Raw genomic sequence first — 24,415 nt, forward strand, 5'->3', positions numbered from 1 at the left:
TCCAGATAAACTTCTGTCTTGTGTACAAACTGCCCTGCTGATTGATTGCTTGTGAAACTCGAGCTTTAAAGTAGCTATTGTGCCATGTTTTCATCTGTTATTAATTACTATGGTGAGAGATTATTGCTCCACACAGCTGGAAGGTCAAAGCCATCAAATTTGGGCCTCTGCTGAAACGAACCACGATAATCTACAGCGATTACTTCATCCGTGAGGAATTCTGACGTCTAAATGAATTCAAAGGTAGGGTTAGCTAAATCTCTGCTTTAGCATTCCGGTCAATAGCGTCGCAGTCAGCGAGCTCGCTGGTCAGCGGTCCGTCGGCAGGAAAACAACAAGCTCAAACAGAAAGCGGGTGAAGGAACATCTGCAGGCAGGATGTTTTTGAAGGCCGATGCGTGGAACCAGGAGTCCATTATAACCTGGGAAATCCTGAGCAGAGCAGAGAGAAAGTGAATTCAACCTGTTCAAATAGAGACGGGCTGAAAGTGTCATTCCCACATTGAGGTGTGCCAGCCGGCTTTGAAAGTCTATGAGTCAGGGCAAGCTTTGGGGGATGTTGTCACAGAATTAAACTCTGAGTGTGTCCTGTTTGATTTAGAGAGCTCCTGCTCTTTAATAGTCGTGTCTGTCAGCACCAGCAGATTCCTCTAAGAGGCCAGAACAAAGAACTTTCCCGTCATTACTCTGTCGGGATTTTCCTCGACGCGCAGGATGACTGCGTGTGGTGAGAATAGGTGTAAGGTAAGTGGAACCAGGGAGGATATCAGGAGCTGTGAAGGACTAAGACTGCTCCTGCTTCTTAGACCTGAGGTCTGGTCTGAGTCTGAAACTTTAGGCAATAAGGCTGCGGCAGGTTTGGCCACATGTGCTCAGGTCGGACCACCAACCGCGCCGTCACGTCCCTCTCCTCCTGTTCTCCAGACATTAGCCGGGATGTCTGTACATTCCCTCCACTAACTTAAGTTCCTGACAGCTTCTAATGCCTCACCTTTCACCTGCACTTTGTCAAAAAGAAAAGGCAGTCCATCATGTGAAGGAGAGAAAAGCTGAGCGTTTAGAGGGGGATGAGTGAGAAGTTGCTTGTTTGATCTGCAGACGTATTTGCAGAAGGATTCCCAGATGCAGGAGTGATTAAGCTTTTCACAGGGAGTTTCCCAACACCTGCCCGCTGCCAGCAGAAACTCCACCCTGTGTTTAGACCTGCAGTCCAAACATCCAGTTTCTTTGGCTTTCTGAAAGCTTAAACTTATTTGCAGGCAGAGCTCAGGCATTAGTGGATGTGCCAACAGTTTTACAATCATTTCTTTCAAACATCAAGTTGTTGTCGGGACAGAATGAGACCCGGTTTACACGAAAACACAGATACTTCCCCACGGTTTGGCCTCTCGTTTACAACAAAACCACGTTTTTATCAAAGAACACGATTATTACTAAAACCTGCGGCCAAAGTGGAGATTTCTGATAACGCCGGTTCTGTGCTGCCGTGTCAGCAGAGATAAACGGCGTTTTAGCTTCCTAAACGTCACACTATGTGCCAGGAAACCATTAAAGTCACGTGCGCGCCTGATGTTTACAGTTTATAATGGCGCTCCTCAGCAGATTTATGCAGGTTGATGGAAATGACAGGTTTTTTTAAAACAATGTTGTGTGCACGATGTTATTGAAATCTGAGGGGGGGAATATTTGTTTCTCTAAATACTATGTGTAAATGTGGCATAAAAAAATAAACCCTGTTTTCCTGTTTTCAAGCTGACAGAGAAGTAATGGTAGGTCATCCTGACTGAGGGACTAAAGCTTCAGCGCTGTGACTCATAGCGTCCTTAAGAGCGTCTGGATCTAAAGCTCCAAACCGTCTTCATCTCTGCTGATTTATGGTATAAAAGCAGAAAGATGTTGTTCTATAAAGACTTCCTTTATCTCTCGTTTCCAGCAAAGCCCACAGACAGTTTTGTGACTCAGGAAGAGTACATGGAGTCTTTGAGCACTAATAATTCAGTCCACTTAAAACCAGGAGCTCTTCTCTCCTGGATGAACTAGAGTCGAACTCAAACAACCATCGCAAACGAGAAGCAAATGTTTTTCATGGCAGATTTACAGGATTGCTCTGATGGCAAACTGTGCAGTAAAGCATCATGAGAAGGAAGGAAGGCAGAGAAAAGCAGTTTAATGGAGGACTCAGCTGAAGATGCTGCAGAGCTGCCATCATGTCACATCTGACATCATCTGAAGTGTTGTCTAAGAATGGCCGCCTCATCAACAGACCGTATAGGCTTACACCTTTCCTATATATAAAATATATAGGAAATGACTCCTGTGGCGTTTTCAACCAGCAAACACAGCATCTTCTTAGATCCTGAACTTTAAGGGCCTAAACTGAAATATTACACATATTATTTTTTTTTTTTACTATTTTTAGTATTTTTCAAATGGTAAATGGCCTGTACTTATATAGCGCCTTTATTCAAGTTAGGAGATTTGACCAAGGCACTTTACACTACATTCATTCACCCATTCACTCACACACTGATGGTGGCGAGCTACATTGTAGCCACAGCTGCCCTGGGGCTCACTGACAGAAGCGGGGCTGCCGTACACTGGCGCCACCCTCTGACCACCATCAGTAGACAATGCAGGCGAAAAGTTAAAAGGGCAACAAAAATACAACAAAGGTACAACAGAGTACTAATCGCTTATTAATCGATTAATGGAAAAAATAATTGAAGATAAATCGATTTGCAAAATTCCCAATAGTTAGAGCTCTAATTGAAATGGTTCACTTTGCATCATAGACGTGCATCCAGCCTGTTGGTCAGCAGAGAGCGGCATCACTGCAGGATTTTTAAAGATATTATAATAAAATGTTATTAACGTCCAGGAAATCCAGGAGCTGCTGCCAATATTTGAATGATACGACCTGGAGAAGGTTCATGGAGACCTGCTCTGACTTCATGGCTGAACTGATCGCTAACGGGTAGCCTCTGGAAATGAAAGGGGCGGAGTCAGCAGATGTTTGGAGTCTGACCACCTGAGGTGGTTTAGAAGGAGCTGTACTGATGATGCTGGGGGTAGTAGCCTGCTGGGGGGGCTGGGATGCGGGGCTGATGTCTGAGTTCTCTGAGTTCTCTGACCAACATATCGAGCTTCTAGGAAAACAACCAAATGAGGAACTCTGTTAAACTCCACCAGGTTGTTGTTTGGTGACCTTCATGCACCCTTTAACTGATGATCCAAAGCTCCAGAGGTATCAGAGCCTCACGTTCCAGCTTCCAGCTGATCACCAAGCAGCTTCAAGCTGAACTAAACTGATTCTGATTTACATCCCAGCATCAAACTAAACAGGACATAACCAACCGATCCCATGGAACGATACTCTGGAGGCTTTAGTCTGACTGAACTCAGAGGGTTGGTGGTGATGGAGACACTGAGTGGAAATAAAAGCCAGTTTTAACTCTTGCTTTCCTCGTCTACATCTGATCAATCAATGTTACCGACTCCACTGAACATCTGACATCAATTCTATTGATAGAGCTGAAACATCTGATGAGGCAACAGACGACAGGAAATCAGGATGATCTGATGAACTGTACTGGTCGAGGAAACTGTCTGTCAGAAGGGATCACCTGAAGAAACACAGGTATCTCCAAACAGACGCATTCGACTGAAAAACCTGAACATAAGACTAACCGAAGACTTTAAGAAGTTTAAAGGATCAGAGCTGCTTATCTCAGTGAGAGATCGACCACAAATGGAGAAGGGCTCCATAAATGGCTAATTGCCAGCCCTTAATGCTCTCCCACAGAGACCCCGCTACAATATGCAGAATTAAAAAGGCAAACAATAGCTACAATAACACGTCGCAATAATCGGCTTAGACTGTAAGAACAGTAAGATCAGCCCAAATAACGGATGTCTATATCAAGATTAGCTAACTTACAGAACCACACAGGCAGATTAGGTGTCTAATTCTACTAACCCCTATGAAATAAATCTGGATTTATCATCCAAGGAGCTTCAAACCTTTGACTCAAGCCAAGTTCTAACAGCTGCTGCAGCAGACAGACGGCTAAAGACCCTCTGCAACCAGATGATCTGGTCAAGCAATCCTGCTCAGGCTGCATGAGCTTAAAGAAATCTATTTCATTAGCTATTCACCCAAAACAGCACCGGGGTATTAGAATGGAAACGTTGATGTAGGACGGCGGTATGAAACCATCCAGGGAACCTGAGCTGGGAACATTAAACTGATTTCTTTATTCATGAGGTCAAACTGAAGGAGCCGTTAGTGTCTGAGACTCAGTCTGTTCCTTTCCATACAAGCACATGTAGAAAAACACGCCTGGAGGGAACATGAATGAACCAAGGCACCACCAGGCTTCCATAGTTTCTAAAATCACATTCAATGGGAGCCGTTTGACTGACATCATGTAGAAATGCTTGGTCAGTATGGCTGAAGATCATTCAGGTTTGCATTTCTGCAGATTTCCTGATGTCCAGCGATCAAACTTCAGCTCTGAGATGGAGGGAGGGCCGATGTTCAGCATGGAGAGGCGTGCATGAATAACGCTTAGACAACTTTTAGTGTCATTTTGTATACACTGTGTATACAATGTCATTTAGTACAGCTTTCCAGACAGTAAATGAACATTTCCATTCCAGAAAGTGCAGCAGTGATCAAATGTAAACAGAGTGGGAGAAAAAACGCATAGATCTGGAAGTTCAGATCATTAATATAAATGGTGCAAATATTGCAGTATTGTTGGTTTAGTGTTATCAGTGTGATGGCGGTGGGGAAGAAGCTGCTGCAGAACCTGCTGGTCCTGCATTGAATGCTGTGAAGCCTCTTCCCAGAGGGCAGCAGGGAGAACAGTCCATGGTGGGGGGGTGAGGGGTCATTGATGATGTCACAGGCTCGGGACACGCAGCGCTGGGATGAAATGTCTTTAATGGAGGGAAGAGGAGCCCCCATGATCCTCTCTGCTGTTCTCACCTTCTTCCAGTCTGAGGCGCTGCAGCCTCCACACCACACAGTGAGACAGCTGCTCAGAACGCTCTCTATGGTGCTGCTGGAGAAGGAGGGGAGGATGGGGGGGGCAGGAAGTCCAAGCGCTTCTGGGCCCTTTGGACCAGTGAGGTGGTGTTTCCAGTCCAGGTGAGGGTGTCTGTGATGAATGTGGTGCTGCTGACCACCTCTACAGCTGAGCTGTTGATGAGCAGTGGAGCGTGGTTAGGCCGCTTCTTCCTGAAGTCCACCATCATCTCCTTGGTCTTCTCCACCTTCAGGATCAGGCTGTTATCTCTGCTCCACCAGCTGCTCCACCTCCTCTCTGTAGTCCAGGTCGTTGTCGCCTCTGATGAGGCCCACCACCGTGGTGTCGTCTGCAAACTTCACCATGTGATCGGTGGTGAACCTGGGGACGCAGTCGTGTGTCATCAGGGTGAATCAGAGGTGGTCTGTCCGTCCCAGACTAACTAATGCTACATTCAGAACGCACGCAGCAGCTAGTTTACATGCTAAGCCAATGGTTGACACGCGCCTGAGCAGCAGGAGCGGCGCCTCATGAGCTTCTGAGCATCTGAGGCGCCTCAGAATCAGCAGATGCTGCAGTTGGAAACATTGAACTTTATCTGCTGGAAGCGCCGCATCGACCAATGAGAGAAGCTGATCTGGGAGCTGGCAGGGAGTCAGACGCAGCACTGCTGATGCAGAGCGCTATGATCACTCCTCTGAAACAGTTTATTAACGCCTAAATTAACTTCAAATGTAGAAACCTGCCGGCAGAATATGTTGGCTTTTATTATCCTGCTGCCTGCAGTTTGTAGCACAGACCTGAAAAACGCTAACATCTACTTCCAGCCGCCACCAACAGGAGGGGAAAACCCTGGAGAGGCGAGCGGGCCTGAGGCAGCTGCTGCTGGGGATTCCCAGTGACAGCGCAGCGCCGGTATGTGGGGGTCTGAGCGGCTCCCACAGAGAAATAATCTTTGAAGGCAGGATGGCAATCTGGATGAACTGACTGCACAGACCATGTTTTCAGGAGGACTTTCTCACTTCAACATAGATTCTAACTACTTTCTACCCGCTGATCACAGCTAATATAGCTGCCATTGTTCCAGGCAGAGAAAGGATAGAGTAGCTCCGCCCACCACGCATCAGACCCACTTTACCACCGAGCAGCTAGAGCAGCAAGATGCTTCAGCCGAGCGTCAGAACTGAACTAAAAGCATCAGAATTCAGCAGCGCACGCGTTTTTGCTGCGTGCGGTCTGAACGTAGCATGAGGTCTGTTGGTGAGGAAGTCTAGCAGCCAATAGCAGAGGGGTGTATTGAAGCCCAGCTGTTCCAGTTTGCCCATCAGATGCTGTGGGATGATGGTGCTGAAAGCTGAACTGAAGTCCAGGAACAGCATCCATCGTGGGTGTTCTTCTCCTCCAGGTGTGCCAGGCTCAGGTGGAGAGCAGCAGAGATGGCGTCCTCAGTGGAGCGGTTCCGTCGGTAGGCGAACTGGAACGGGTGGAATGTTGGCGGCAGACTGGAGACGATGTGTTCTTTAACCAGCCTTTGGAGGCACTTCATCATGATGGGAGTCAGAGCGACAGGCCGCTAATCATTGAGGGAGGCGACCTGAGGCTTCTGGAATAATGGAGGCAGACTGGAAGCATGCTGGCACTATGGATTGGTCCAGCAAGGTGTTAAAGATGTCTGTGAGGGGGTTTAAAGGAAGCTCAAATCAAAGCCAAGCATAATGTTGGACACATTCTAACTGAACATTTCTGCGTTTGTCTCTACTGCCCAGAGGAAGAAGTCTGGGTTTAGTTTGCAGCCTGGCTCTCTCTCACTGACTCTCCCAACACGTCATCCTGGTTCAGTCTAGAGCTACGCACCCTTCAAATTGTTTGGAAGACGCCTCATCTGAGGTCGTGTTTAATAACATTCAGGTTGTGTGTGATCTGTTGGAGACCAGATTATCATCACCGTCACAGGTTGATGCTTCAGTTCAAACTTTCATTCTATTCCTCTGTCCTTGGTGCCGAGTCCAAACCTGGGAAAGAACCTTAAAGCTTTTATACTTGATACGGATGTTTTTCAGGTAGAGGATCCAGATGTTCAGACACTCACTTCTGTCCCTCATTTTAACATATTTATTTTTGCTTTTTCTTTTAAATCCCATCTTAAATTCTTCACAAATGTTTCCTAAGTCATCTTTTTAGGACACCGTGTTTTTATTACAAATGTGCTCCAAACTTTGTGGATGTTCTGCTGACAGAAAATAATAATTCTAATCACTGTGTTTCATTAAATAAGAAATATTACATGTGAATAAGTTTGTTGACATGAAAAACAGGTTTTCTGCTCCTGTTGTTTGTTTAGCCTCTGTTGCCATTAGCAACGTCCAGCTGTTGATCATGTGACTCGTGAGAGAAGCGCAGTTAATTTTAATATGGTGGAAAAACGACCAGCTTAAAAAAATAACTTCTGAGATTAAAATCTTCGGTTTGATGGTGAATAAAAACACAGCTGCTGCCTTTGGCGGTTTTTGAACAGATTTTAATCATTTTACTCGCTGCTCACCGTCTGATCCTTTTCATTTAGTGGCTGAAGGTTTTAGTTTGCATGCACTTTGTTTAAGGAACTATCATCTAAAACTCCATGTGCAGAAGAATGGTTCATATTATTAATGTTCAGAATGGCTAAGAAATGAAGCCAATGGTTTCATTTGAACGGCTTCAGGAGTTTATTAAAACCTCCATTTTAAGCAAACGATAATGAGTCTCAAATTACTTTAATAGTGAATAAAGCAGTCAGATGAGAACAATCCCCTTAAATGAAATGATGGTATTTTAATGATGTTCCAGCTCTTTTCTAGCATAATGCAAACTAAACATAGCAGGACAAAATCCCTAAATTACACAAGTTAAACCAATACAGCAGTTAAAGGAATAGTACACCCAAAACATGATTAGCCTTCATTTTCTACTCACCCCCATGCTGAACAACACTCTGGAGTACTTTTTTGATATCTCAAATGCATCTGGAGATCTGGGAGGCTTCTTGCTGTCTGCTGACATTCAAATAATGGAGGTCTATGGCGCCAGAGGCAGAAAGGTCCATAAAAGTCCACAAAAAACGTGTCAATATTCCTCCATACTGCTCGTCCAATGTATTCCAAGTGTCCTGAGTGGGTAGCGTCCAGAATTTACTCGAAACGAAGTCATTTAGAATGTTTTTAGAGCATAAACAGTAGTGTATAGGATTTCCTGAAAGCGCGCACATGCGCGCTCACGACGCTACGGAAGCCGGCAGACCAAACCAGCGCATTCAGCTCTACAAAGAACTCATGCTCTTCCTCAACACTGAAGTCCTCAGACATTTTTCTTTCGTTGTTTCTTTCTTTGCACAGGTAAACAGCACATTTCTTCTTCTACGCTTGCATTATCGGCAGAGGAGACGCTGAATGCGCACTTTCATCTGGTTTGGTCTGCCGGCTTCCGTAGCCTCGTGATCGTGCATGTGCGCGCTTTCAGGAAATCCTATACACTACTGTTTATGCTCTAAAAACATTCTAAATGACTTCGTTTCGAGTAAATTCTGGATGCTACCCATTCAGGACACTTGGAATACATTGGACGAGCAGTATGGAGGAATATTGACACGTTTTTTGTGGACTTTTATGGACCTTTCTGCCTCAGGCACCATAGACCTCCATTATTTGAATGTCAGCAGACAGCAAGAAGCCTCCCAGATCTCCAGATGCATTTGAGATATCAAAAAAGTACTCCAGAGTGTTGTTCAGCATGGGGGTGAGTAGAAAATGAAGGCTAATCATGTTTTGGGTGTACTATTCCTTTAAGGAGAAATGCCAATAAATCAGTGGACGATAAATGGTGGGAAAGCTACTGACCATAACCACGAGGACGATGGAGATGCTACTGTGTGCAGAGTGTGACCGGGTCCAGGCTGAGGGTGCTGGACCAGGTCCTGATGGACTGCAGACCCAGACAGCCCAAAGCTTCATCAGCAATATGGCGTCTGCTCACCTCACAGCTGAGCTGCAGGAACGCTGTAGAAACAGTGAAGGGCCGAGCATAGAGCAGCCTTAACCCCACAGAGGGGGGGGGGGGGGGGGGGGGGGGGGGGGGGGGTAAAGAACTGCTTTCAGTCAATGAGCTTAAAGAAACTCCCAGTCCGACCCAGATGGTCCAATTCTGACCTGGCAAACAACCAAACAACAACTATGCAAAAAATACTGAAGCAATTAATCAAAATGAAACGCCTGAGAAGAAAGATTTTACGCCTGAAGGCCAAACGGCGTCTGATAACCTCTGTGCTGAGGACAGATTATATTCATTATCGCTTCTGTCTATTCAACAAGACAGAAAACAATCAGACAGGAAACTATTCAACACGGTTCTAACGGACAACCAGAAAGAACTGGATGGAGGACTGGACCAGAACAAAACCAGCAGTTAGGATGAAAGTAGGAGCAAGTCTGACCCCAGTTTACCAGTCATTCAGGGCTAATCTGTGTAATCTAGGAGGGTCACAGTGATAATCTCAAAACCTGAACAGTTCTGCAGTCAGAGAAGGAACCTAACCTTGAATGATCCTAATGATTGAATGATCAACGTTTGCCGTCTCAGAGTCATTTCAAGAAAAGAAGCTTCTAGTTCACTGAGCGACGCAGCGAGAACATCAGAGGATAAACGGCAGTACAACTAATATTACATCAAACATAAGGAGGATTATATTTTAAAAGATCAGAGGAACTTTAAAATTAAAATGCATCTTCACACTGTGAAAATAAATCCAAATCTAGATAAGTCATTTTTTTTCTTGGATTAAAGAGGTAAAAGATACATGTTGCCAATGAAACAAGACAATTTACACTAGAAAACACAGCTGCATTGCATTATATAAAACACTCTAATATCTAACTAACCTGCTGAAATTAAGGGTAAATGCACTTAATTTAAGAAATTTGTACTTATTTCTAGAAGGTTTTTGCAGTGCAATTCTATGTTATCGTTCAATCTTTTATAATAATCATCCTTAAAGAATTCAAACTTTTAGGACAGCATGAGCAGGAAGGCCTTGGACGGGCACTGAGGGTTTTTCGGTGCAGAAACTGTGACGTCCTGCTGGAAAACCTGCTGCCAAAGCATGAAACCGTCCCAAACCTTCAGCAGATGCAGAGAAGATCACAAGTGTCTGAAGGCCAAAGGATTTAAAAATCAATGAAGGCCCTGGAAGCGGTTCCCAATGTAAACCGGATTAATGAGGGTGGGAGTGGTTATTGATCGGCGGATACCTCCTGGCTCAGCATGTGTCCAGATTGGAGAAGCTGGAGCCTCACGTGGCAAAACAAGAAATCACAGCAGACAACCTGACAAAGACGTGTTCATCAGCCTCTCAGCGGCGCTCTGGACATCTGCTGGCTTTACTTCTACCACAGAAACGCCACGAGCAACGGAAATAAAGTTTTCCCAGGGATCATCACAACATGCAGAGTATAAAGAATAGTTATTGAGTCAGGTAGAACAGAAAGATGGTGTCTGAAAGTGGGAGATTGAGGCATGTCAGCAGCAAGGGTGGATGGAGGGGGGGCGGGGCTTCAAAATGTTCATCTGTGGGTGTGAGTGAGTAAAGGTCAGCAGGATGTAAAACACTGCTGAGAGGCGTGAGCTGTGATAACGCACTGAGGGTGCACTAAGGAGGCTGCCTAATAAATACAGTGATTTGTTTCAATTCAATTCTATTCAGTTTATTTCTATAGCTCCAATTCACATCATGTCATCTCAGGTCACTTTCCAGTTCACCAGATCATCCAGTCAGATTGATTCAAAGTTTTCTATCTAAGGAAAACCAGCTGATTGCATCGACTCATTGACTCTTCAGCAATCCCTCACACTAAGCATGCTTGTAGCGACAGTGGAGAGGAAAAACTCCCTTTGAACAGGAAGAAACCTCCAGCAGAACCAGGCTCAGTGTGAGCGGCCATCTGCTGAGGCCCACTGGGGTTCAAGGAGACGGAAGCAGAGACACAGAAAGTCCTTCAGTCGCCAACCAGCCGCTCTGTGTCCAGAAGGACATCCTAGGAGAGGAACGGTCCTCATGATGACTTTATCCAACAAACCACCAATGAAAGAAGGTGTTAAGGAGCCATCTCTGCAGAATCATCTCCAGAGGCTTCACACAGTCTGCAGAGCAAACCGCCTTCTCCATAAATGGAGTTTTAAATCAGCAACTGCTCTCTCCACAGTAATAGAAGATATGCAGCATCTTTCTCAGGGAGCCCGGTCCTCAGACTGCGCTCTGGTAGTCATTGATCCAAGAGATTGCTGATTCCTCCATCCGAGTCTTCTGGAGTTTCTGATAAACTACGTCAGGCTGAGTTGCGTTAAACCAAAGACCATGATCCTGTCTACCTTGTCCAGATCAGGGGTCCATTTCAGACCCATAATTATAACAGAGACTAGAGACCCCTACTGGCCGACGATGAATAAATGATCAGTTCATGAGCCACTAATACTAATTCATTTCATGGTATACTACTGTTATTCACTTCTGGGTCCCTTAGACCCTCAGAGATCAAAAAATTACCCCTGCTTGTCGTCTCCAGGGTTCTCCCACTTCCTGGACCTCTGGTGCAGAGCACGGTGGGTTTGTTTAGAAGCAGGTTCATTGTTACATCTCCACCCCTTAGATCACACTGCAGGGGGTCTGGATAGGGGCCTGGTTCCTTAAAGGTGGGCCCAAACCCAGAGAGGAACCTGCTGTTCATCAGACTCTGAACCTTCCTAGGACATCATTCCTAGAAGGAGACGGTCTGAGGAGCTTTAAAGGCCTCCGACTCTAATGAGAAGAGGAGCATCTAGAGTGAGTTTGGAGTCTCACTAAACAGGTGAGGGTCTGTGTCCTGCTTAAACTAAAAGAGGAGAAACAGACGTCTGCAATAAGATCATGAAGTGTTTCGCCTCACCAAGGCCGTGGGAAGGATTACCCATCCGCTTGCTAAAGGTCCAGTGCTGAACTGGTCTAGATGGAGCAGGTTGGATTGGACCATTGGTTGGAGAGCAATGTGCTGTGGCTGCTATCCACCAGATAAATGGGTCTTCTCTGGCTTAGGAACAGATTTAGAAGAGGTGGTCAAACTCAAAATGATCCCGTCAGAATCGGCATCCGTAAAATACTCCGAGCCCAAATGGGTGGAGCATAAGCTACGATGTTAGCTTAGCAATCAGAAACCTATGGGAGGGAACGCATCAATGACACGAAGAACGGAGTCAGATTAGTGACGCTCTGGTTGATACCAGCTTCTGATTTCATCAATCTGTCCGTATTTCCTCTGAACACACTGGAATCTGAGATACGCTGCCTGTTCGTCCCAATGAGCAAATACAATCCAAAAAAATATATATATATATACACACACACATATATATATACATATATATTAGATGTTGCTATAGGCTTAGGCTGCTGGAGGACATAGCCTGTTTTCCAGTGTAGTCCTGTTTCTCTGACTGTGACTAACTGGATGTGCTCTCTTCATCCTCTGACATGGGAGCTGGCTCGGAGCTCGTCTGCCTGGCTGTGTGTTTCCTGGACGGGGCCGCCTGTGGAGCTGGTTGACAGTTGCCTTTTGTATCTATGCTTCTTTTTCTATGTCTGCTTCTGTCTCCTTGAACCCCAGTGGGCCTCAGCAGATGGCCGCTCACACTGAGCCTGGTTCTGCTGGAGGTTTCTTCCTGTTCAAAGGGAGTTTTTCCTCTCCACTGTCGCTACAAGCATGCTTAGTGTGAGGGATTGCTGAAGAGTCAATGAGTCGATGCAATCAACTGGTTTTCCTTAGATAGAAAACTTTTAATCAATCTGACTGGATGATCTGGTGAACTGAGATGACATGATGTGAATTGGAGCTATAGAAATAAACTGAATAGAATTGAATTTATGAACAACATCTAAAAACATAAGACTTATTAAAATCAAATAATTGCTGTGTTGCTGTTTGATGCGTCAGAAAACCAAAAATAGTTCTTAATTTGGCTGATTTTCAATATTTCAGCCTGATTTATATTTTTAAGTCTGTTTTTAGTGTACTGTTACTCAGCTTTATATCAAAGAACAGCAGGGCTGTTTGAGCTGCGTAATCCTATGGTGGAAGGAGAAGTCCTTCCGTTAGCTACCTGATCTTCAGCGTCGTTTCCAGGATAGAGGACCTCAGCAGCTATTAGAGGCGCAGGAGTCTTCAAGTTCTGGGAGGAGCAGCTTTTGCATTGCAGAAATCTGGTAACAGAACGCTGCTCGGAGTCCCAGATGGCGTTATACGCTACGTAAAGAAGAATCGATGGGAGAGGAGCAGGTCATGCTTCAAGGTGTTAAAACAATTAGACAGTAAAAGGAAACAGAACAATTATTAGTTTCGTTTAGTTTTAAACGCCTGGGGGGGGACTAACAGGTGAAACTCTGATCCCGGTAGGGCTGCAGAGCGCTCCTCAGTGCGTTTAGTGATGAAGGGCTTTGAACCAGCAGCATCCGGTCATCTGAGGACGTGGGCTGGGGTAACCACTGACAGCAGCAGGGGGGGGCTGCAGGATGCCCCCCCCTGTCCCCTCAGAGCAGATAGATGGTTTTCATTACGCACATCATGCTGGACGGAGACTAAAAGCAGAAAGAAAATGGAAGCCAGGTTTTTATTACTGCGATGTGAAGCAGTTTTAATATGACAGGAACAGTTTATTACCGTGTGCATCAGAAAGCAGCTCCTTTCCACAGAGACAACAGTAAAGCCTCAAAGATGATTCCTCCCTAATGCTCTAAAGATGCACAATAAAAGTCACCTCAGACACTAAGCTTTGGGTTGAATCATTTCTCTGATCACAGCGGCTTCCTACGTACCTCTAAATCTGAGGATGCCTTGAGACGCCTCCCCCGCTTTCGCCTGTAGGACCTTCGTACTTTTATAGCTTTGTTAAAAAGAGAGAGAGAGTCTGGAGGAAACTTTTGAATTTCTTCTAGCTGACTTACTGTAGCTGCAGCATACCGACGCCTGATTTTAGCTGCATTAGTCACAGGAAGGTCCAAACCTCTGTGGGCTGCTGAAGGAGCTAATAAACGTTTTTCCATAGGACAGCATAATGCGATGCATTCAAAGTCCAAATGTTGGGACATCTTTCCAAACTTAGTGAAAATGTTTAATGAGTTTTAAAAAGGTACCATTTATATCAGGCATCCCCAAAATGGGTCCTGGAGGGCCGCGGTCCTGCAGGTTTTAGAGGTTTCCTGCTGCAGCACAGCTGATTTTAACCGATAGCTGATTAAATGGCTTTTGCTGAACTGCAATCATCATAATCAGCTGTGCTAAAGCAGAGAAACCTCTAAAACCTGCAGGAAAGCGGCCCTGCAGGACCCATTTTGGGGATGCCTGATATACACTGTCCATAGTTTAAACCAATTCTTATTTAACAGAGATAAAGTTTATCACTGAAAGACTTCTTTTAAATTTCTCTAATTACAGATGGTGAAAAGACCACAAAGCAGCCATTAGAGGAAACCTGAGATTTCACAATAAGGGAATAATGCTGCAGTTTTCCAATGGTAGAAACGACAAGTCTGAGAGAAAGCAGTTATGGTGAATCACTGATCCGGTCCTTTGGATCAGCAATAAGTCTGAGTCTGAGCCGCAGATCAGAACCGACAACCTGAGCAGACGAGAGGTTTCTGCCCTTTAAAGCAGGAGCTTATCTCAGGTTTAGATGAAATGCTCAGAGAGCAGAGGGATCCAGCGTGAGGAGGGAGAGCACTAGGATAGATTCCTCATTGAGCAGATAGAAGCCAAGCAACCTTAAACTGCTCAGTCTATTGACAGGAAGCCAGGAGATGCTGAGTAATACGGTGCTGAAAAACTGAAGAACAAAGAGGATTCTTTCAGAAACATCCAGTTCTATTTAATCCCTACTGAGCGCCAGAGGCGGTGCTTAAAGCACGTATGATCACTCTTGTGCATGCACAGGTAGAGAATCTTATACCAACATAGTCACGTGTGACCCCCATTGACCCTATATAATCACGTGACAATGGCAGCTCAGTCCCTTTTCATCTTCTCGCATGCAGGTTGAACAGGTAGCAAGACATTTTTGCTTGTCGCTGGTAGCCTCCAGACTCGGAGCTGCGAGGATCAACTCACCCACTAGAGGCTGCGCAAGCTCTTCATTATTACTTCTTGATTTTCTTCTTTGAGAAGGTAAGTTTTTTCTCTCCTTATGGACGGCAAACGGGGACGCGTTCTCACCGCGACTCCCTGTTGCTGGTGCCTAATCCTCCTTGCTGGCGGGGAACCCCTGGGTCTCCCAATCTGTTCGCTCGGTTTAAGTGTCAAAAGTAGCGATTTCAGCTCGACCTGACCTAGCCCTGTGAGATTGAGATGTTGGACGCGCCGTGCTGCAGAGCTTGTTTGGCCCCTCTCCAGTTGGAGGACGGGTATGATTTGTGTCCCGCTTGTTTGGGACTGGATCACCTGAAAGAAGCCTTGACTGATGCAGCCTGTCCAAATTGTTCTGTCCTGTCCTTGTCCCTACGTAACGCTCATTTGGCTGGCCTTCAAGCTGCAGCCAGCCTGCGAAACGTGTGAATCCTGAGGCTATGGGGCCTCCATGGAAGAGGAGCAAGAGGAGCTCCATATCTGGGCAAGGGAACCAGCTTGCTTCTGAGCTGGAGGGGATGAAAGCGCTGCTCGAATCCCTAAGGGGCGAGTGTGGGGCTAGCCTGACTGGAGACCCTGACCAAGGGCAGAGAGTTGGTTCGGGACTCTCTGCTTTAGATGACGATGCTATATCTCTGGCGGCATCTGGCACTGATTTTCGGGATCATTTTCACTCCGGCTCACTTCTCTCAGAAGCCAGCTCGCATATCTCTTCTGGCTCTCAGTCAGAGGAAGATGGTTCAATAGTGGGCGCTCTGAGAACTGCTCTCGCCCGGTTGCAGCTGGATGCTACACAGGACCTTTTCGAGGCTGACCTCTGATGGCAGGGCACTGGTGGCCATGCAAGATGCGCCCAATTTTGGCTTGGGCCATATGCCTTCTGTTGAGCTGGCCATAGCTTCCCTCATTGTGGATGAGGCTTTAAGAGCTAATGCCAGGTGTCAGTGCCGTGTCACTGGCGACTTGGTAATTCCCTGTCGCATTTATTGCTGGGTCTCTCAGCTTCGTTGGAGGGTGTCACAATCGATGCACCTACTCAAGGACTGATGGACGCATCTATCCATGTGTTTCCTCCTCTGTCGTGGGAAATCGTACGTTTCCTGTCTTCCCTTGTTCAGGCATATTGCCAGGTTTGGCTGGCTCAGTCTCCTCTAACAGAGGCTTGTAGAAGGACCCTGATGGGCCTTCCAGTGGTTCCTGCAGAGTTGTTTGGCTCTGCTGCGCTTGCGGCCCTGGAGCGGTCGGCCCAGGCAGCAGTTGGCCGCCTTCATCGCAGACGAGTGCAGCGTCCTGCTGGGAGTGCCTCGGTGTCCCTATCGCGGACTTATCCTGCCCAAACTGCACCCTGCTTGGGGCAGCCACCGCTTGCTGCAGGGTCTGCTGCAGGACTTGCCCATGTCCAGTGGGATCCACCCAGAGGTCGGGCTCATCTCGCTTCTTAACCCAGGCGGGCCGCTCGGCTATTTGTTCAGCAGCCTCTTGGTCATCCCCGAATACCTTTGCTAGGTTTTACAGGGTTAGCTTGGCTGCCTTTCACCTAATGGAGGGGATCCTATCCCGGCGCGCACCACCCTCCCAGTCAGGTGGGCATGTTTTCGGGCTGTTTTTCTGTATGTGATTCCTCAGGACTCAGTTGGTAATCATCATCCATGCTTTAAGCACCGCCTCTAGCAGTCAGTAAGGATGAAATAGAAAGAAAGTTACGACTGTAACTATGGTTCTATGAATCCCAGATGACCGCCAGAGCGCTCGGTCCCTCGGAATGATCGTGTTTTTTTCGCAAGAAGATTAAGGGACTGAGCTGTCGTCGTCACGTGATTATATAGGCTCACCTGTGTCACCAGGGGTCACACATGACTATGTTGGTATAAGATTCTTGACCTGTGCATGCACAAGAGTGATGATTCGTGCTTTAAGCACCGCCTCTGGCGGTCAGTAGGGATTCATAGAACCTTAGTTACAGTTGTTACTTTCGTTTTTCTGATTTCTAATGGAGACGCTGAGATGTTGGTAACAACAGACTGATGCACACATTCAGAGAAAGTCAATCACATTAGTCTACAGCTAAAATTTATCATTAAAAACTCAGAAAACGGATGAAATAAGTTTCAGAAACATTTCTGGAAGTTTAATACTTCATGGAAATGAAACCTGAAGATGGAGAAACCAGGATGGCTCAGAGAGAATCTGGACCCATCCTCTGGCCTGAGATGTTGAAGGTCCTTTCTTCTTCTCTCTGCTGTGTCTAGGACTCACCATCATTGATCTGGTCTCTCAGCAGCACTTGCTGGTTAAAAATCCATTGATGATGTTCCTCCTGGAACTGCTCCTTTGGTGTCTTAGCAGTCCTCCTCTCCTGCTGCCAGCTCTGAACCTCGCATGGCTTTTCTGCAGCAGGCGAGTCGTGCATCCAGGCCTCTGCTTTAACCTCTCCATCATGGTCGCTGTAGGAGGAACTGCTCCTCCTGGTCTGGATGAAGGCTCCAGCTGTGCTCACCACCGTCGGCTTGTTTCTAAAGGGATAGACTTGCTGTGAATGTCTCTTGGCATCCATAAGCCGTTCCACTCTGCAGAACTTTGGAAACCTCGTCATCAGTTAATATCTGATCTGTGCAGAGCAGTAGGAATGCTTTCTAAATAATGTGTTTCCACTGGATCTCTGCCATGTTTTCTATCATACATTTGAAGCACATCTGAAAACTCCTGGTCTGAACAAAAACCTTTCCAATAAAGTTATGTTCAATACTGATTTCCTGCATCATCTCCGTTCATCATGAACACTCAACTCTCTCTGTGGACTGAATGTTAAAGGAAGGAGTAAAAAAAAGGATTTAGGTCTAATAAAGTTTTAAATATCGTTGAGGGTCACTGGGGTTCAAGGAGACAGAAGCAGACATAGAAAAAGAAGCATAGATACAAAAGGCAACTGTCAACCAGCTCCACAGGCGGCCCCGTCCAGGAAACACACAGCCAGGCAGACGAGCTCCGAGCCAGCTCCCATGTCAGAGGATGAAGAGAGCACATCCAGTTAGTCACAGTCAGAGAAACAGGACTACACTGGAAAACAGGCCAAGCTCCAACATCTAGAAACAAAGGTGTTGATGGCAGCAGCACAGCTGATATTTCTCTCCAGGATGGAGTCACAGCCAAACAGGAACAGACCAGATGAAGCTACTATGAGAAAAAGCAGAGAGAGCAGAACGTTAGAGATTGAACTAACAGATTATGCAGAGTGGGAGAATAGAGATAGAATGAAGCAGAATGATGGAAAAGGGGTCCCTATGTCCTCCAGCAGTCTAAGCCTATAGCAGCAGAACCTTTAATCTGCTGGATCTATCATGGTTACCCGTCTGCTCAGGTCTTCTATCTCCTTTATGTCAGAGGTCTTCAACAGGGGCCGTGACCCCTTGGGGGCCACGGAGGTATTGAAAGTTTTGGTTGATTACACTTTTTATTATTTTTTTTTTTTATATATATTCCCTCCTGCAATTTTTCCACCTCTTTAAATCCACATTAACATGAATCCAACAGACTGTAGTAAACAGATCAATGGAGGCAGAAGATGTCTTTCAGACATCAATGCTCACATTCAGAGACACACAGGAGCTCTTTCAAGCTGGGCACCGTTTCATTCACAACACCTGTCCCATCAACCAGGAATCAGAAATACTTTAATAATCCCAGGGAGGGATTACTTTAGTTACATTACTCCATCAGTAATAGAGTAACTATAGGACCAGTTTCATAGAACACATATTTATATAATATCTATAATTAGGGGGTCCCCGCTCCATCTCGCCATCAGTTTGGGGTCCTTGGCCTGGAAAACGTTGAAGACTCCTGATTTATGTGATGAATTATTGTGAGTAAATCTTTCCTGTTAAATCGTCTCAAATGAAACCTTAACACGGCGTCTCAGGAGCAGATGAGAAGCCGCGGCTGAAGAAGAGGCTTAAAAACATTAATGGACCAAACATTTTAATTGCAGAGCGCAGCTGTAAGGCGGGCCGATCATTAAACGCTTTTAACACGCCTTCAGCAGGCCGCTCTGCGCTCTGAGTGTTCATTAGGTTAACGAGAGCTCATGCACGATTACATCCAGGAGGGTCCTGCTTAGGAAGCTGATGGGATGGGAAAGGCTTTAATGGAGCACTCGTCTCCTCTGAGCAGATCTCACGTTGGTGAAGTTTCCTCCTCTAATGAGACAGATCCCATCAGGCTCCTCAGCTTTGATGTCATCGTTCAGCGTGTTTGATGATCCCACGATGAGCATCCACCTCATTAAAGGAGCTGAAATATGGATGCATCTGATCTGATCCCAGCTATCGGTCAGGATCTGAACACGCAGACAGGGGAGCGGCTCCTCACTGGACATCCAACGCACCTCTACTTTTTACACTGCAGGTAAGATAATAACTTAAAAAAATTTAATTAAAAAATACTGTTTAGCCCAGCTGACCCAGTTACAGGCCCAGCTGACACCAGCTGATGTTTATCTAATTAAAGAAAGGGCCAAAAAAAAGTCACATGGTGTTTCATCCACATGCCTTTCAAAAAGGGGCTTTCAAATTTCTAAAACATGTTTCAAAATTATTTTTTTCCTCAAATACTTTTTGTTTTATAGCTGTGTAAAAGAATAAAACAAGATTTAAAATTCCCCCTGAAATGTGTGACTGCAGGAATAATGCAACAGAAGGTATTCATTTTTAGCCCCGCCCCCTAATGGCCGCCATCATTGGAAACTAGAGGCTCAGTGCTTTCCAAGGAGGGGTCGGAGGTCATTGTGCATCCATTTTAGGTGATGTAGGTTAGGGCATAGTGCTTGAAATCCTGAAGTATCCCAAAGAATACTAGAACTAATAAGCTTGGGAAAAAACCTCCTAATAAGCTATTCTCATTTTCTATTCAGTTTAGTGATATTATTGGTACATGTTAATGAAAAATGGCTGAATCTTAGGAGCAAAGGCTTTGCCTTATGCAAAAGGTCTCCAATAATGGCAATCTATATATTTGTCTGGACAGATTCCCTTTTAGGTGAGGAAAACATGCATTTTTGCATCCTATTTCTGCCTACCTATACTTCGTTAAAACCTCTGTGGAACAAACATGCTTCAATCTATTCAGTTCAAATCTGCTTGAGTTCTAGTCTAGATGTGGATCTATAAAGTCCGACGGTTCATCCAGAGTTTCAAATGGCCTTTCATGGTGTTTTGCAGAGTTTATTTTGGAAAAAAATTGGCAAGGCAAAATCTTTATTCATTTTTTCTTTGTTTAATCACCTACAAATCAGAAATGGTGACATTTAAAATAGTGATTCCACCTGAAAAGATCAAACAATTGTATTTTGAATTTATAGTTTGGGAGCTGAACTTGTTTTTATTCACATAATAATTTCAGAGGGAGTTTGCTTCTAAGACCCTCAGGGTTTAAGGGGTTAAAGTGTTTGGTGTAAATTCAAAAACCCAAATTAAAAACAGCCGAGTTCTGTTTTAACCAGTAATCAGACAGTCGGTGGTTTATTGAAGCTCAGACCATTTTCATGCTTTCCTCTGTTTCATTCATCAGATATTCAATTAAACAGCCAGAAAACAAAGAAACCGACGACTGAAAAACACCAAGCTGCGTTTCAAGACGCCTCCGACAGCAGATCTGCTGTTTTTAGATGAGGAGTCCCACAGAGTCCTTTAAGACCTACAAATAAAAATGTTATTGATCCCAAAGCTAAACTAGAGAAGATATATTTTAATACAGTATTATTGAGTAAATTTAATAAACAGTTAAATAGGTTTTATTTCAGCTCGACTTGCTGTTATCTGTGCATGTTTTACACATATGTCCCACAAACAGCTGTTTAATAGGAGACAGGATGGTCGTCCATCCAGGGTTAAATCAGGCATAGCAGAGCTCCCCATTACTTCCAGACACATCATTAAATTAGACCCAATAATGATTTAGAGCTCTTCCTGCTTGTTCTTAATGATCCTGATCGTTCCAGGAGTTTCTGTGTGTTTAGGCAGACCACGGCCTTAATAAGAGGAAGTGTCACCATACATAAGCAGCAGAGCAGAGACGGCTGAAGGCGGGCCATCCACTCAGGGTTACTGTGTGGGTTAATGCCTGAGGCAGCGGGACGGAGAACATGTTAAACTACAGAGGGAAGGAAACTGAAACTGGAATTAAGACTGAATTCTTTGGTGATTTCACGGCGCAGGTTTGACCCGCTGACTTTCCCGCTCCTACAGGATGCCGTCTACCTTACAGAGTGTTACCTGTCTGACTGAAGGAGGCTCTCTGCCTGGACCTGGACAGGCGGTGGAGTCTACTTCCTGTCTGCCTGCTCTGGCTCTCCTCCTCTCCTTCCTCCCTCAGCTGCAGCGTCGGGGCGTCCCCTCTCTGTCCCTGTGATATCCCTGAGCTTTGCCTACTGACAGACGCGGCGTCCTGGGTTTGTTCCTCTGATGGGGGGGCTGGGCTCTCTGAACCAGGAGAAGACACCGGCTCTCCTTCATCTCCTTCATCCTCAAAAAGTTCTGGAGTGTAGAAAACAGTTTGGTCATCATCGTCGCCATGCGATGCGTTTGCTGCTGCAGGTGATCCGCCGTCAGAGCAGGGGGGGGTCGTTACTGCAGACACCCCCGGAGCAGGACTGTTGGGTTCTGCTGTGTTTTCACTCAGACTCTCTCCAGCCGCCGGTTGAGGGCTGGATATTTCAGGATGGGCAGGAGGAGCAGAGGCCTGTGGGCCCTCAGGCTGGGGGGGTCCATCCGGGGGTTTCCCTTTAAAGATGGGCTTCCTGAAGGCGGCGCTGCCAGAGCTGGAGGTGAAAATGTGATACGGAGGCCGGGCTGTGAGCAGCTGGGCTGGGGTGCTTTGCAGCGTCTTCAGAGGCTCTGCAGGAACAAAAAGCATCCAGAGTCTAGTCACAGAGCAGAGGAAGTCCTGCCTAGCTGCTGCAGCGCCGGGACAGGACAGGAAGACAGCGTGGGCATACGCTCAATATCACCCAAACAAAGCTCCGCAGGAATTAATTAAAAGCAACAGTCCCACATCTGCTCATCAGCCCAATTCAGACACGCTGCAGACCTTACAGTAATGAGGCTAGAGACCCCCCCCGATCCAAACAAACACCAAGATCTGCAGCGATGCTGACCCTCTGCAGCGATGCTGACCCTCTGCAGCGATGCTGACCCTCTGCAGCGATGCTGAACCTCTGCAGCGATGCTGAACCTCTGCAGCGATGCTGAACCTCTGCAGCGATGCTGAACCTCTGCAGCGATGCTGAACCTCTGCAGCGATGCTGACCCTCTGCAGCGATGCTGACCCTCTGCAGCAATGCTGACCCTCTGCAGCGATGCTGACCCTCTGCAGCGATGCTGACCCTCTGCAGCGATGCTGAACCTCTGCAGCGATGCTGAACCTCTGCAGCGATGCTGAACCTCTGCAGCGATGCTGAACCTCTGCAGCGATGCTGAACCTCTGCAGCGATGCTGAACCTCTGCAGCGATGCTGAACCTCTGCAGCGATGCTGAACCTCTGCAGCGATGCTGAACCTCTGCAGCGATGCTGACCCTCTGCAGCGATGCTGACCCTCTGCAGCGATGCTGACCCTCTGCAGCGATGCTGACCCTCTGCAGCGATGCTGAACCTCTGCAGCGATGCTGAACCTCTGCAGCGATGCTGAACCTCTGCAGCGATGCTGAACCTCTGCAGCGATGCTGAACCTCTGCAGCGATGCTGAACCTCTGCAGCGATGCTGACCCTCTGCAGCGATGCTGACCCTCTGCAGCGATGCTGACCCTCTGCAGCGATGCTGACCCTCTGCAGCGATGCTGAACCTCTGCAGCGATGCTGAACCTCTGCAGCGATGCTGAACCTCTGCAGCGATGCTGAACCTCTGCAGCGATGCTGAACCTCTGCAGCGATGCTGAACCTCTGCAGCGATGCTGAACCTCTGCAGCGATGCTGAACCTCTGCAGCGATGCTGAACCTCTGCAGCGATGCTGAACCTCTGCAGCGATGCTGAACCTCTGCAGCGATGCTGAACCTCTGCAGCGATGCTGAACCTCTGCAGCGATGCTGACCCTCTGCAGCGATGCTGACCCTCTGCAGCGATGCTGACCCTCTGCAGCGATGCTGAACCTCTGCAGCGATGCTGAACCTCTGCAGCGATGCTGAACCTCTGCAGCGATGCTGAACCTCTGCAGCGATGCTGACCCTCTGCAGCAATGCTGACCCTCTGCAGCAATGCTGACCCTCTGCAGCAATGCTGACCCTCTGCAGCAATGCTGACCCTCTGCAGCAATGCTGACCCTCTGCAGCAATGCTGACCCTCTGCAGCAATGCTGACCCTCTGCAGCGGATGATTATTTATCCCATCATCACCTGATGGACAGCAGACACGAACCTGGAGCTGTAGAAACGTGCTGAACAGACGCTGGGTACAGCATGCTGTCCCTGGTTCAAACCCTGATCTTTGAAGCACGTCCGCCTCTCTGCATATTTACCCATAAAACCACCAGACTGCTTCTTTACTTCTTTAAACCTGATTTGTTCATCTAAGAAAATCATTTTTGTTCAAACTCTGACTTTTAGGCTCAGTTTCTGTGAAGAAATCAGGACATAAACCTGATGAAGGCCACAGTAAGCCCTGGGAGGATCAACAGAGAGCCGTAGAGTCACGTGACGAATCCACCGACTTATTCTGATGGGAACCAAAGTATCATCAGTTTATGGAGTAAAGGCCTCCTGTCACACCTAACTGATTTCTCCAGCGTCTGCCTGTCGTCCCAGAATCTCCTAAAACTCTGGCAGGTGCTGAACTTTCTATGGATCTTTTCTATTCTGGGCGTAAACATGGAGTATTCATAACGAGTCCAGAACTTCTGTCCAATGATAGCCTAACTTCTGCATAACGCACGGCAGCGTAATGCCCAGGAAATGATGCAGTGTCCTGAGGGGGGCAGGAGGCACCTGGTCTGCAGAAAAAGATTTCTTTCATCGAGGTATTAACCTAGCTGCTGTTTACACCCGGCCAAAATAAAAAGGAATAAACAATAAAAATAATAAAGAAAGCAGGTTTTTGGTGTCAGCAGATTGAGCGTCATGTCTGCTAGGAAGGTTGTTGGTGGTGGGCGTGAACGCAGGGAGGATCCATCACCTTCTGGCTCACCCTATGATGGGGATGAAGGAGGACTGACCTGGAAGCGACGGCGT

General features: G+C 46.6%; 1 protein-coding gene across 1 annotated transcript in view; it reads right to left on the reverse strand.

Moving 5' to 3' along the window:
* Positions 1-20,689: 20,689 nt before the first annotated feature.
* The window catches only part of brip1 (BRCA1 interacting protein C-terminal helicase 1), a 53,787-nt gene continuing 50,061 nt past the window's right edge, over positions 20,690-24,415 (reverse strand). Inside the window, exon 20 of the mRNA XM_038304624.1 lies at positions 20,690-22,092. Coding sequence (XP_038160552.1) covers positions 21,458-22,092 — 635 coding nt within the window. The 3' untranslated portion in view covers positions 20,690-21,457. The remainder of the gene's footprint in view (positions 22,093-24,415) is intronic.

This window comes from Cyprinodon tularosa, unplaced genomic scaffold (genome assembly GCF_016077235.1).
Source record: "Cyprinodon tularosa strain WSP-4 unplaced genomic scaffold, ASM1607723v1 ctg539, whole genome shotgun sequence".
In the NCBI taxonomy this organism is placed as follows: Eukaryota; Metazoa; Chordata; class Actinopteri; order Cyprinodontiformes; family Cyprinodontidae; genus Cyprinodon; species Cyprinodon tularosa.